General features: G+C 39.5%; 1 protein-coding gene across 1 annotated transcript; it reads left to right on the top strand.

Annotated features, from left to right (window-relative positions):
• The first annotated feature begins 4,577 nt into the window (after positions 1 to 4,577).
• On the top strand, positions 4,578 to 7,927 carry LSM5 (LSM5 homolog, U6 small nuclear RNA and mRNA degradation associated). Its single transcript, XM_007090529.3, has 5 exons — positions 4,578 to 4,682; positions 5,822 to 5,917; positions 6,207 to 6,234; positions 7,195 to 7,267; positions 7,669 to 7,927. The coding sequence occupies exons 1-5, from the start codon at positions 4,637 to 4,639 to the stop codon at positions 7,699 to 7,701; spliced, it is 276 nt and encodes a 91-aa protein (XP_007090591.1). The 5' UTR covers positions 4,578 to 4,636; the 3' UTR covers positions 7,702 to 7,927.
• The last annotated feature ends 7,337 nt before the right edge of the window (positions 7,928 to 15,264 follow it).

The raw sequence follows: 15,264 nt of genomic DNA, 5'->3' as shown, positions 1-15,264 counted from the left end.
TATTCGTGCATATCCTTAGTTTAGACAACGTTGGCAATTGATATTTTACACTCCTGACCTTGTAATTTAAGAACTTGCATTCTAATTGAAGTAAAGCTGAGAAAAACAGTAGGCTTCCTGTAATTAAGTTATTTTTCTATGATTCAGTACAAGTGTTTTAATGCTAATAAAAATACTATAGAGGGGCGCCTGGGTGGCTCAGTCGGTTGAGCCTCCGGCTTCGGCTCAGGTCATGATCTCACGGTCTGTGGGTTCGGGCCCGCATCGGGCTCTGTGCTGACAGCTCAGGAGCCTGGAGCCTGTTTCGGATTCTGTGTCTTCCTCTCTCTCTGCTCCTCCCCTGTTGGTGCTCAGTCTCTGTCTCTCAGAAGTAAATAAACATTAAAAAAAAAAATACTATAGAAAGTTTTCATTTCTTTATTATATTGCAATATTCTTGGTGTTGGTTCAGAACTATGTGTAAAACTATATTATTCCTTGTATGCAGAATATATTACTGTTTTCTTTCATCTGTCTCTATTTTCCACAATTGGCATAGCCAAAATTAAACTCGAACAATCTTTTTTATTTTTTTAAAACATTTATTTATTTTTGAGAGAGACAGAGCATGAGTGGGGGAGGGGCAGGGTAAGAGATAGAGAGAGAGAGAGAGAGAGAGAGAAACAATCTAAAGCAGGCCCCAGGCTCTGAGCTGTAGCCAACTTTGAGATCATGACCTGAGCCCAAGTCAGACACTTAACCGACTGAACCACCCAGGTGTCCCCAATTGAACAAACTTTTTAAAAAGATTGAAGGGCAGGGCATCTTAAAACTTTACACCTGGGGCACGTTGGTGGCTCAGTTAAACATCCGACTTCAGCTCGGTCATGATTTCACTGTCTGTGAGTTCGAGCCCTGCGTCGGGCTCTGTGCTGACAGCTCAGAGCCTGGAGCCTGCTTCAGATTCTGTGTGTCTCTCTCTCTGCCCCTCCCCTGTTCATGCTCTGTCTTTCTCTGTCTCAAAAATAAATAAAAAATATTTTTTTAAAAAATTTAAAAAAAAACCAAAACACTTTACACCTGCAGTGAACACCAATTGTTTAATTCATCGTGCAGGAGACCCAGTAACAGCTTTATAAATATCACTTTGCATCCTAGACGGTCCAACTAAGATTACATCATCTATTCATAACTATTTTGTTGCTTAAATGTTTAAAAAGTATGTTACTGGGAAATTCGGGAGAAAATGAGCAAGGGAATTTGCAGAATTTTTTTCCAACTCTAAATATACAGACTGGTCCGTCTAGAATAATAATTTTTAGGGGTGCCTAGGTGCTCAGTTAGTTGAGCGTCAACTTCGGATCAGGTCATGATTTCACAGTTCCAGAGTTTGAGCCCCACATCAGGTTCTGTGTTGATAGCTCCGAGCCTGGAGCCTGCTTCGGATTCTGTATCTCCCTCTCTCTTTGCCCCTCCCCTGCTTGCACTCTGTCTGTCTCCCCAACAAAACAAAACCAAAACAAAAACATTAAAAAAATTTAGAATAACTTTTACATTGTGTGTGGGGTTTTGTTGTTTTTTTTTTTTTAAGAATGAGAGAGCAGTAGCTCACACAAACAGGGGAGGGGCAGAAGGAGAGGGAGTGAGAGAATCTTAAGCAGGTTCCACTTCCATCACAGAGCCAGATGTGGGGCTTGTTCTCACAACCATGAGATCATGACCTTAAGATCATGTCCTGAGCTGAAATCAAGAGTTGAATGCTTAACCAACTGAGCCACCCAGGGGCCCTTTATATTGGTTTTTGAATAAGTGGTATTAATATAGAATGAATTCACTAACAAGATACTGTTTTTAAGGACAAATATCTATTGAGAAAAAAAAACAGAAATTTCTCTTATTTTAAAATTTTGGAAGAATAGTATCAAGATTGTGAGTAATCTGAGATAACAATACTTTCTGAACATTATTCTGAAAGGAAACTTTTGTTTGTATTTTTATGATAACATTTATCTAGAGGAGAAAAATTAGAAAAGTTTTTCTGAACATATAGTAAGTTGAAGAGCCTCTTTTGGTTATATATATTTTATGATGAATTATAGATTCTATTTTATGTTAGCTCTGTAAGTAAGGGCTAAGGGGAGAAAAACCCTGGAGACACAGAGCTATGACATATTTTTAAGTTAATTAAAAATGAACTCTCCATCTGGAATTGGACTGCTGTTTCTTTTTGCCTCTTGCCTCAAGAGAGAACATGATAAAATAAAACCACTCTAAAGCAATCCCCATTAACTCTACTGTGTAAATGAACCATATTTCCTTTTTCAGAGTATAAAGAGACTTTATTCTTTATCAATAGTATTGAAGATTGCTAATGGAAACTTAAAGTATTGACTTTCTCAAAGCATATTTTTCCTGAATTGTAAACTTTATCACATAGGGACAATGTCTTGAATTTGGTCCCTATTCTCATTATGATATCGTGAAAACAAAACAAGGATAGAAATAGAAAAGAAAACCTGGGAAGGAAAAGGGTGTCACAAACAAATTTGGCATTACTTTGTCTTTAGAATCCTATGAAGGTTAAGGAGGATATTGATGGGGATGAATAAACGGAATCAATTTAAAGAACATTCATTAGACCCTACAGTGTACCTGGAACTGTGGTAGGCACAGTGCATCAAAATAAATTTAAAAAGAAATTTAAGGGGCACCTGGGTGGTTTGTCTGTTAAGTGTTGAACTCTAGATTTCAGCTCAGGTCATGATCTCATGGTTTGTGGGATCGAGCCCCAAGTGCGGCTGTGCTGACAGCATAGAGCCTGCTTGAGATTCTCTATCCCTCTTCCTCTGCCCCCCCCCCCCCCATTGTCTATGTCTGGTTATAAAAACAAGATATATGTGAAGCCAGCCAGCAATGCTAGCGTTTGTAGCACTCACTCTAAGCCACCCATCATGTTAATAAGTATTAGGAAATAAAGATAAGCAATAATAGCTCACATTTAATGAATAAGCACTGTGTCCTCAGCTGGTCACTTCTCATGGATCATTTCATTTAATCTTCACAACAATCCTAAAGTAGATACTATCATCCTCATTTTTTTCCAGTGGGTAAATTGACACTTATGTTAAATAACTTGCTGAAGGTCAAATTAACTAGAAGGAATTGTGGTAGGGAAAGGATTTGAACCAAAGTCATGTAATTTCAGAACCAATGAGTTAAAAATATATATACATTTTTTGCATTTTATTTGAGAGACAGAGAGAGCAGAACCCTAGGCTGAACCCTAGGAAGCTTTGAACTGAAGGACCCATCTGCTTCTGAACCCTTCTTGTTGATATTTGCCTTAAACCATACCAAGGATCTCTAGTTCTCTAGGATTTGCTTTATATATTTTTTATATTATATTGCTATAATTTAATTTGTATTAAATTTCTTGTGTCTTGTACATAATGTTTGTTAGTAATCTTCCTCCCCCATTCATCCTTAAGTTCCTACAAGGGAAGACCTTGTAATTCTGTTTTGTAAATTTTATACTCAGCGAAATGCCAACTAGTGTGTAACTAATGCACACTATTAATGATGGGTGCATCACAACTATCTGTTGTATAAATGAGTGATGTTCTTTCTGCTCTCTCCTGTTTAGACTCCTTGGCTTTAAGTTCCTGGGACACAAACAAAACAGACTTAAGGCAGAGAATTTGTCTGCTTTCTATTCTTTTCAAAACAAGTGCAGGGGTGCCTGGGTGGCTTAGGAGGTTAAGTGTCTGACTTAGGTTCAGGTCATGATCTCACCATTAGCGGATTCGAGCCCTGCATCCCGCTCTGTGCTGAATGCTTGCTCAGAGCCTGGAGCCTGCTTTAGACTCTTTGTCTCCTTCTCTCTCTGCCCCTCCTCCGCTTGCGCTCTCTCAAAAATAAATAAATGTAAAAAAAAAATTTTTTTTCAAAACAAGTTAAAAAGCATTAAGGTTTTCTAGGTGTGATGGCCTTAACAAAGAGTGACATCTGGTGGTTGCTTGTTAGACAAAACAGTAAGTATCTGTTGAAAGTGAATACAAAGTCTAAAATAAATTAGACTCCTATAAATCAAATAAAGTAGCAGAAAGAAAAAAACGTATTTTAAATTTCCACCCTAGAAAAGTTAAAAATAAATGCTGGTTGTGGGTTTTCAATTCACTGGACTTTTAAAAGCGGTTGATTCTTTAGAAAACAGTTTTTACAAAAATTGTAACACAGTGAATTGGTGGCGGGAAAAACGAATTGATTTGGTCCGACAAAAGATCCTGACTTGAGATGAGATGCAACTTTATAGGATAAAATAAGACGACTCAAAGGTTTTCCTAATTTGCAAAACCTTTCAGGTTCAGGAAGAATTTATTCACAAGGCAGTACCTTTAAAGTCTGTCGGAAACTGCCTGGGGAATGCAGATATCTGCTGAGGCCGCACCACGTCCCTTGGACAGAAATACTTCCCGAGATTTCAGGACCGCGGAAAGAACTGACTGGGCTCGACTCGCGTGGACTGGCTGGATCGCATGTTCGGCCTCAGATTGGTAGAGCCTGGCCGGACTGCGCGGGTTGGGGGTGAGAGCGGAAGCGCGCTCTTTCAAACTCGCCGTCCTAACGTCGATGCGCGCAGGCCACTTCCGGCGTAGCCATGGCGGCGAACGCTACTACTAACCCGTCGCAGCTGCTTCCTCTAGGTAATCGTTGTCCTGTATGGAGGGGGACTCGGAGAGCTCAAGCTAAGCTTTGGGGGCCGAGGGTCTGCAGCCGAAGTAGCCCTTAGCCGGGTGTTAGGGAATTGTGTCGGAACAACTGATTTACTTTTCCGGGGCTGGTTTCTAAGCTCCCAAGTCTCTGCTTTCCCCAACCGCTCATGCCTTTTAAGCGTGGTAGGAGTTTTTGAGGCGGGAATTTGTGATTCCCCAACGAAACCGTCACCCAAAAAGGTCCACAGTTAGTGAATGTGTCCTCGGCCTTCTTTGTTGTGGGCTCGCCTCTACAGTCATGGGTAGCCTACCCACTCCTCAACTTGGTATTTAGGCTCCGGATTAGACCCTGCAGTTAGTCTGGCTAGTTCTTGAGAGAAGCACTGGCGTCTGGAATGAGCCTAAAAGGGAGATCTGGAAACTAGTTTTGTCACTGAGCCTGTGTGCACTAGACGCAATGGCACTATTCGGGCACTATTCGGCAAATTTAAATCACATCCATTGGTTTCAAATAGCACATAGCACTGGAAGAGATAGAACACTGGACAAGTAAATAAACATCATGCCAAGTAATGCTAAGTCAGCTAAACTCAACCGCGTTCAGAGCACAGAAATAATGACAGGAAGAAATCTCTGGTAAAGACAGTTGTGCTTCTCTCTTCCAGTATTTTGTAGCTAAAGGGTTCATTTGAGTTATCCGAGGTGGCCATGATTTAAAAGTTTTCATTTCTTCTTTCGACAGACTCTCTTTGAATACTTAGTATATGTCAGGCATTGCCCATTGGGGAAATAGACATGCGAAAACGGGGTTTAGACTCTGAGGGGGAGGAGGTTCATAGGTTAATCAAACAACCTACAATAACATAAAACCACGACTGTGATAAATTTCAACAAAGGAGAGGTAAGTAGTGAATACAGAAAAATTTTCTGTTGATTATGCAACAGAGCTATGTAGTATAAGATGTACAATTTTTGAATGAATACTTTTCCCGGTTTATTTTTCACCGCATGCAAGGAACAAGTGCCAGTAGACAGTTAAATATTTGTTGAAGTAATGGTGAAATAATCTTTTTTTTCTCTACCCCCTCTTTTTTTCTTTCTTCTTTCTTTTCTTTTTTTTTTAAATAAAGAACTTGTGGACAAATGTATAGGATCAAGAATTCACATTGTGATGAAGAGTGATAAAGAGATTGTTGGCACACTTTTGGGATTTGATGACTTTGTCAGTATCCTTTTAAAAGGTGGTGGTGGTGTGGGTTTTTCTTCAGTATTTAAGAACAGAAGTAAGAATATCAACAGTCAATTCTTACTGATTATTATAATAAAAATTTATTCTCAGGGAACTTGTGATAGTGTTTTAAGAGGTGCATATACTGAAAGAAGGTAAAGTTCCTACCACTGACATGTATTTTGCATTTGAGCTATTGTGTTAAACATTGTAACTAAAACTGAATAAAGGCAGAAGCCAGAGTAAATTCAACCTGGTATATTTATTTTCTTAACACCGAATTCCAGATATGGTACTGGAGGATGTCACTGAGTTGTGAGTAGTGTTAAAAATTAAAGAATTGGGGGAAATCTTTCTTTAAAGTAATTTTAGTATTAATGAGTTTAAAATGATTTGTGGGAAAACATTGCCTGTTAGGAATACCTTGAAGGTAGAAATTTTATCTACTGATAAAATTGGATGCTAGTAAAATTGGAACACAGTTATAACCATAATGTAATTATTAATGAATTGTTAGGAAGTTAATGGAGACAGAGCTTTAAAGTAAAAAATATTCGGGGCGCCTGGGTGGCTCAGTCAGTTAAGCGGCTGACTTCGGCTCAGGTCATGATCTCATGGTCCGTGAGTTCGAGCCCCGCGTCGGGCTCTGTGCTGACAGCTCAGAGCCTGGAGCCTGTTTCAGATTCTGTGTCTCCCTCTATCTGACCCTCCCCCGTTCATGCTCTGTCTCTCTCTGTCTCAAAAATAAATAAACGTTAAAAAAAAATTAAAAAAAAAAATAAAGTAAAAAATATTCAAAACTGCCAGGAATCTTTGGGCTCAAGCAAATCAAGGTACTGGTTATAAGAGCATTTAACTATGTATAGCATAAAACGTAAATGCTTGTTCCATTATATTAGTTACAAAGATCATGACTAGTAACTGCTTTCAAAATTGAATTGATTAAAGATTTGTTTAACAGATAGGGATTAGTGGTAAGTAATAGTAAAAAAAGTGAGGCCAGTAAATATTTCATTTCATATTTGATCTCTTTGGCAAGTTTCAGCTTTTATGAAGGTCAGTCCCAGTGAGTGTGGATCTTAAGCCAGTCAGTTCACTGTGTTGCCTTTGGGGAAGAATGTACATCATTCAGTCAATAACCATTGCCTCTTAAAACTACTTATGTAATTGCTTGACCTCACATTCATTTATATACAGGAAAAACCTTTTTAGGGGTCAGAATGTTGGCTTTGATTATCATTGTTTATCCTGACTCTATTTTATCTCTTCATTTAGTGAAATCACACCAGAAGGAAGAAGGATCACTAAATTAGATCAGATTTTGTTAAATGGAAATAATATAACAATGGTAAGACACAGTAAAGCTGTTTTATTTAGATGTTAGCGCATTTTTGTGGGGCAAGGATTACAGATTACCTTGCTTGGTGAGATGTTCATGTCTCGGTGGCGCTTAAGTTGGGAAGGAGATGCTCTCGTGATCAAGGCTCTAAAGCTGAGCTGCTGGAGATGACTTTAGGCTTAAAAGTTAGTTTGCTTGGGCTATTTAATCTTTTAGTTTGCCAAGAATCATTGTTTAGACTCTGAGTATTAATTGATGATGTTGGGAACTGTAAACAGAAGTGATGACCCGGAGAAAATGGGAATGTGAGGGAGGTGCAGAGAGGCGCAAGTGGCTTGGATTGATGAGGAAGGGTTTTTAGATGGTGCAGGTGGTGGTGTTATTAATAAACTCTTCTTCCTTCTATGCAGCTGGTTCCTGGAGGAGAAGGACCTGAAGTATGAATGGATTTCCTTGACTTAACTCTGTTTAGTTTTATAATGACAACAAAATAGAATTTTTTTTTTTAACCTTTTAATGTTTGGATTCTGTAAATCTAAGTTTCCCGTTGAAGGGAAATGTTTTGAAGATGCATTGTAAATGCCCATTTTTGTAAGTTAATCATTATTATCTTGGAAAAAGAAGAACAGTTTGTTCTTTGAAGATGAAAATAAAAATGTTTTTGGTTAATTGTCATTTTATTTTTTGTACTGCAATAGCCAGTGTAACAAGTATTGTAGTTATTTTGTCACTTGCTTTCCTGTCATTTTATGTCCATTTTCTTACTCAGGTACGTGACCATTTGATTCTCAAAAATTGTTCCGAGCAAAATGACACACTTTGATTTTGAACAGTTGTGTTTGAAAAACCTGAAATGATTACTTACAGAATTCAATTTAAACTCTTGATGCTTTGAAATGATTTTTCTATCGAACTTAAGTGCCATTAACTCCTGTTAAAAACAAACTGGGGCAGGCACCTGGGTGGCTCAGTCGGTTAAGGGTCTGACTCTTGATTTCAGCTCAAGTCATGATCTCATAGTTCCTGAGTTTGAGCCCTGCGTCGGGCTCTGCTCTGATAGGGTGGAGCCTGTTTGGGATTCTCTCTCTTGCTCCCTCTCTCTGCCCCTCATGCATGCGCTCACTCTCAAAAAAACACAAAACAACCCCCCACACCCCCCCAAAACAAGCAAACTTCTAGTTATAAAACAAATAAGTTACGGAGGTGGAAAGTAACAGCATAGAGAATATTGTCAATAATATTATAATAACATGATGACAGATGGTGTAGTCACTTATAGTGGTGAGCATAGTGTAATGTTTAGAATTGTTGAACCATTATGTTGTACACCTGAAACTAGTATAACTATTGTATATCAACTATACTTCAATAATAAAAAACAAAATATACAGGTAACATATGCACATTGTAGAAATGGAGATAAGGAAAAAGGAAAATATTCATTACACTTTGCTGTATACCTTCTTAGACTTTCTCAGTACACTCTCATACACATTATTTTTACAAAAACGTGCTCATCCTGAATACACCATTCTGTAGCCCCATTTAAGACTTCTTTAAAAAATTTAAGTGGTGCACATCTTTCCATGTCATTTCAGTAACATTAATGTTTGCACTGTATTTCATTAAATGATTTACCATAATTTAGCTGATTTTTATTATTGCCCATAGTAGTCTATATATATTTTTCTTTTCTATTTTTTAAAAAAAATGTCAGTGTTTGTTTTTGAGAGAGAGACAGAGAGTGAGTGAGGGAGGGGCAGAGAGAGAGGGAGACACAGCAGGCTCCAGGCTCCAAGCCATGAGCACAGAGCCCGAAGCAGGGCTCAAAATCATGAGCTGTGAGATCATGACCCAAGCCGAAGTCGGAGGCCCAACTGACTGAGCCACCCAGGTGCCCCTACATTTTTATTTTTCTTAGAAGAAATTCATAATGTGAGGTCAAAGTTTATAGTGTTGCCAACAAAAAGTTTGTACCATCCTACACTTTGCCAGCAGTTTTTCATGGTATTTTTTTCCGTAGTACTCTACGTACTTACCAATGTTGGCTATGCTCTACTATCTCGCTTTGCCACTGTGATGGGCAAAACCTAGTATGTTTAAAGTTTTCATTATTAATTTTGAACTCCTTTGTATTTTGTGAATTACTTCTGAGGCTTTTGCCATTGAGATGCTTGTCTTTTTCTTACTAATTTGTAAGAATTGTTAAAGAGTTTACTCTTAGTCATGTATTTTGCAGGTAATTTCCCCGGCTTATAATTTGTCTATTTTTGGTACTTTTTTTTTTGGCGTAAATGTATTTTTATGTAGTCATGTGTTGATCTCATCCTTTATGATTTTTATCATCGGTACACATGGATTAGAAAGACCTTCTTTGCTATGATTAGATATAGTTTTGTTATTTTTGTTTCATTTAAATCTTGCATCCATCTTCAATTTTAGTGTTTCCACAACAAAAAAGGATCCACGTTTCTTTTTTTTTTCTTAAAAAATTTCTTTTTAACATTTTATTTTTAAGTAATCCTTACACCCAAAGTGGGGCTCGAACTCACAACCCCGAGATCAAGAGTTGCATGCTCCACTGACTGAACCAGGCAGGTGCCCTCTTTATTTTTCAATCCAAATTTATTTTCGAAAACAAAGCACTGCTTTGTGCCTCCCCCACCCTCCCCCGGTATAAATACTCCTACTGTGGCTGATTTCAAGCTGCCAAGGGTTTAACCACAAGCTTGCAAACTTGATTTAGCAGTTGGTTCTCAGGAGCTACTAGGAGTCTGTTGCCCCACCTCGCCACTTCTGACCCTTGTTGGGGAATGCTTTTCTCCTGTTATTTTTTCTCTTTGGAGGGGGGTCAAATGTAATAGTGCCTCCTTTTCACCCTTTTATTCACTATCCTATGGGAAATGGGTGGTCATACTCCACTCTTCATTTTTTTCCCCCTAAGAATTAGCCTTCAAGGAGCACATGTTCTTAGTTCCAACATGCTAGGGGTTTTAGAGAAGCCTGACCTCACTTTGAGAGGCATACAATTACTTAGTCGGCAAGGTAGATGAGTCTATTTCTGGGGTTCAGTGACAGGAAGTTCACTAGCCTACGGGTAAATGATACCTCTTAATCTAGTCTTAACAGTAATAAAGATGATGGTAGGCCTCCCATCTGCTGCTGTTTTTGTCTTAATGCTGCAATTCGTTTAGCATGGGTACTACCCTAAATAAGGGTCTCGACATTTTTGGGTAACTCTTAGTTGTAGGGGCTGTCCTGTGTATTGTAGGATCTTTAGCAGCATCCCTGGCTCTATTCACTAGATCCCAGTAGCATCCTTCCTCTTCTTCCCTTTCCCCAGTTGTGACAAAAATGGCTCCAGATGGTGCCAGTTGTCATCTGAGAGCAAAATAATCATCCATAGTTAAGAACCACTGTTCTACAATAGAGATACTATTTATTGGGCCCTTTAAAATTCCCTCATGTTTGATGCATGGGTGAGGAGCACTGTGTCTAGACAATAAAATTGGGGAAGAAAATACCGTGAGTATTCCAGTAGAGTAGAATGGTTGGTTTGAAGCTGAAATGTTCTCGTGTTAGGTGTTGGCCATATAGGATTTTCACTTTGGCAGGTTGCTGGTGAATGGCTGTTTTTACACAGGTGTTGTTTCCTCTCTGGAGGCAGGGCTGCACGTGCTGGGCCCTAAAGTGATGGTGAGGCCTCAGCAAAAATGAGGGCAGCAAAGGCAGAAGCTATGTTGGTATTGGTGACTTGTGTAAGTTTTTCTCAAGTTTTGGTTTGAAAACTGCTATCAGAATCACTTGGAGAGCCAGTAAAGAACACAGAGGTCCAGGCTTATTGAAGTGGGATAGGGCCTTGGGCCTGTGTAGTTTTATGGAGTTCCCCAATTCCCCAGCTAATTCTAATCCTCATCAAAGCTTGAGACCCACAGCCTTAGTGTCGTAGACTCTAAAGTTCTCTCTTGTCTAGCAAGAGAGCGAAATGCAAGATGAAAAGCGAGAGATGGCTAATGTCTGGGAACAGAAAGAGCCCCGAATAAGGGTCCTTGCCCCATTTTTATTAGGATCAGAAGGCTTACAAACATGGCGATGGACGTGCACAAAGAGACAATGAATCTGTGAACATTAACTTGTGAACGTGAGGGAAAGGGGGTCTTGAAGATATTTGGGGTTAGGGGTTTGGGTTAATACAAAACAAAATCCAGGCACCGGGCAGTTGGGAGGAAGGTTGTTTACAGCAGATATGAGGCAGCACCTCTGTTTATCTTAGCTAGCCTAGGGGATGAGACAGATGGGGAAATGACCTCAGGGTGAATAAGGCACCTTTTCTTTGGTTAACCATCTCTGCTCTGGGCTGCTTTGCCTCCAGCACAGCGGTACAAAGTCCAATTCACCAATTTACCTAACCTGGCCCTATTCTGTGAAAACAGCTTTTCTGCTACAGTACTAAATTGGGGGTGCTTCCACCCTGAACATCTAATCTTGTTTATTTCATACACCTATGTATTGGGTACCTTTGCGCCTGTTCCTATTTTAGGTCTTTGCCTCTCTCTATGCTGGGGGCTCTGCACCCCTTCACTATTTTGGGGTGCCTTTGCACCGCCTATCCTTAGGGTGCCAATCTGGTTTACCCAAACTCAGGTGTGAGCATTTCATGAATTTGTATTTCTTTATGCCTTGTCAACCCATTGGTGTAAACCTGGGGGGTTCCTAAGCTTATCCCCACACCTTAGAGTGTAGATTGGTGCAGATACAGCTTTTAAAGCAGGTGTGACTAAAGCAAGGATCTGATGATAGAGAATCTGTATATGTTAGTGGTTGTGTTAGTGGAGAGAACAGTTTTTGCTGAATTTAAACTGCAAGGCAGCTAAGTTCCCTGTGTGCTATGGAGTACTGGTGGAGTTCTAGTTTACATTGTTAGTGCCAAGCCTTGGTAGGCAATGATTCGTCTGCTGCCTCAAATGTTGGACTTTGGACCAAGGAGGAATTTATCCATAGGTTTGGGGGTCACTTCCCATCCAGGTGGTCTCAATTTCATTCTTGAGCGTTGATTTGTTGATTACACAAGTTCTAATCATATCTTTAGATTTCAGGGCACAAAACTGCAGCTTCACCCACAGAGGTGTGGTAGATTTCTATCAGTTAAAAAAAGGGGAGGGGCGCCTGGGTGGCTCGGTCGGTTAAGCGTCCGACTTCGGCTCAGGTCATGATCTCACGGTCCGTGGGTTCGAGCCCCGCGTCGGGCTCTGTGCTGACAGCTCAGAGCCTGGAGCCTGCTCCCGATTCTGTGTCTCCCTCTCTCTGTGACCCTCCCCCGTTCACGCTCTGTCACTCTCTGTCTCAAAAATAAATAAACGTTACAAAAAAAAAAAGGGGGGGGCCCTTATTGTAAAGGAAATATGAGATCTTCTAGGATTGAACGTGAGAAGAATGTTAGTGAAATTATTATAAGTCAAAAGAGGGATGCCTATGCGGGGGCTTTTTATTTTTCAAATTGTATTTTGTAAAATATACATTGTAAATATACACTTTACAAAACTGTATTTTGTAAAATAAAATCGTATTTTATAAAATATATATATTCAGACTCACTGAAGAAAAGTTGCAGGAATCAGAAACACTCAGACCCGACTCAACTTTCATCAGTTGCCGTAACAGTGTTCATGGCAAAAGGATCTAGGCCTGGATCATGTGCTGTATTCAGTTGTCACGTTCTCCAATCTCCTTCAATTTAACAGTTCTTCAGTCTTTCCTTAACTTTTATGACTCCGACATTTCTGAAGATTGCAGACTAGCCATTGTAAAAGATTCCTCAAATTGGATTTGTTTGTTGTCTCCTCATGAATAAGCTCAGAGTGTGCATTTCTGACGTGTGTCACAGGAGGAATGCTATCCTTCCGAGTGCATCTCATTGCACATTATGTCGACTAGTTCCATTTCTTTTTTTTTTATTTTTTTAAATTTTTTTTTCAACGTTTTTTATTTTTGGGACAGAGAGAGACAGAGCATGAACGGGGGAGGGGCAGAGAGAGAGGGAGACACAGAATCGGAAACAGGCTCCAGGCTCCGAGCCATCAGCCCAGAGCCTGACGCGGGGCTCGAACTCACGGACCGCGAGATCGTGACCTGGCTGAAGTCGGACGCTTAACCGACTGCGCCACCCAGGCGCCCCGACTAGTTCCATTTCTAATGTTGTTAATCTTGAGCTTTGATATTTGCCAGCTTTTTCCGTTGTAAAGTTACATTTTCCTCCGTTTTTACTAAATATTTTATGTGGTGACTATCCAAGACCCGTTGCAAATATCCTGTTCATCCTTCCACTTTAACCCACAAGTTTTTGTATTCCTCAATGTTTCTTACTGAAATTAATTAACTAGTAATTGATTACTACTTAATAAGTAAGTCCTGTGTTAGACTAGCAGTCAGACTAATGGGAATAAGAGGAAAGTACTTGAAGGTGGTTGTTTCCAAGTATCAAAAACAGAATAAGGGCTAAATATTGAAACATTTTGACAGATTTAATCTACTTTTTTTTTTTTAAATCTTTATTTATTTTTGAGAGAGAGAGAGACAGAGCGCGAGTGGAGGAGGAACAGAGAGAGGGAGACACAGAATCTGAAGCAGGCTCCAGGCTCTAAGCTGTCAGCACAGAGCCCGACGCAGGGCTCAGACTCATAGACCATGAGATCATGACCTGAGCCGAAGTCAGATGCTTAACCTACTGAGACACCCAGGCGCCCCAGATTTAATCTACTTTATCCAAGGTTGACCCTGACTGAATCTTTGGTTGTTGACAATCTCATTCTTAAATTTAAAAGTAACCATGAATGACACCAACTGGCCACCAGAGTGCATTGTGGAACAGGCAGTTTGTTGCTAAAGTCCAGGCTTTTGTGTTTTTCCCAAATCCAGCTTCAAAGTGAGGTTTCTGGGCTTCCACTCTGCTGTACTTACTGTTGAATCACACCACAAGGGTAGGTAAAGGGTTGAATTGTTATTATTTTACACTGATTTTTGACAAAGAGGAATCTGTTTTCATTCACATTTTCTACTTGAGGTGCCCTTTTTTTTTACTGTAAAAAACTTAAGTATAATGTAGATAAAAACAAGGGCTCCAGAATCAGATTTACCTGGACTCTAATCCCAATCAATCCTTTATTAGTTGTGTGAATTTAGGTGGCTACTTACTGTCTTTGGCCTCAATTCGCTCATTTGTAATTTGGGAAGAATAACCACCTCTTAGAATTGTAAAAATTAACGAAGATAATATATGTAAAGCATCCAGTATAGTTTCAATCATATAGTAAGTGCTCAATAAATGGCAGTAGTTATCACTACTATTTAAAGAGACTCTGGATCAACTTATTTTTTTATCATTTTTCCATCACAGCAATTCCATTTCAACAATTTAAGCTACCTGCCACTTAGTCCATAACATTTCCTCTGAGAATTGAGCTCTTAGTTATCTTTGAATTTTTTTATCACAAAGCACAGTGCTTGGGCAAAGGGACTCGAAAGATATTTGTTGAATTAAGTGGTGACAACAGAGTAGGAAGCTTTTTTATTTTTAGGATGAGACTGAGAAAGTGGCCTTTATTAATCAGAAAGTGGCTGAACTTACAAAGCAATTAGTTTTAAGTTTGGAATGAAAGAAGCAGGGAGATTTCAAATTTTGTTCATAGTTATCATTAATTCATTAATAAAGCTAACATTTGTCAAGCACTTACTTTGTGTCTGCCTTTCAGAAGCTCCCTGCTTGGCCAGAAAGATAGGAGGGATCTCCTAAGTGTCATACAGTGTGATGAATACATTAGCTTTTGGAACATGTGGACGGGGGAGGGGGTGGGAGTGGGAAGCAAGGAAGCCATTTTGTCTCCTAATTGCTGCTCCTTGAGCCATGGGCCACATTAATACTTCCTCATGGCAACCCTATTATTTGTCATTAGTTATAGTCAGCCTCACCATCAACATCTCAAGAGGGTAGTAAGAAATGGGAAGGACCT

Source organism: Panthera tigris, chromosome A2 (assembly GCF_018350195.1).
Source record: "Panthera tigris isolate Pti1 chromosome A2, P.tigris_Pti1_mat1.1, whole genome shotgun sequence".
Taxonomy (NCBI): Eukaryota; Metazoa; Chordata; class Mammalia; order Carnivora; family Felidae; genus Panthera; species Panthera tigris.
Note: the sequence above shows the minus strand (reverse complement) of the source record. Positions and strands in the feature narration are given on the sequence as shown.

Excerpts from the sequence above, each read along its gene's own strand:
- LSM5 (XM_007090529.3), top strand. The coding sequence starts at position 4,637 with ATGGCGGCGAACGCTACTACTAACCCGTCGCAGCTGCTTCCTCTAG. Across the intron at positions 4,683-5,821 it reads GTCGCAGCTGCTTCCTCTAG|AACTTGTGGACAAATGTATA; the intron begins GTAATCGTTGTC and ends TTTTAAATAAAG. Across the intron at positions 6,235-7,194 it reads CTGGAGGATGTCACTGAGTT|TGAAATCACACCAGAAGGAA; the intron begins GTGAGTAGTGTT and ends CTCTTCATTTAG.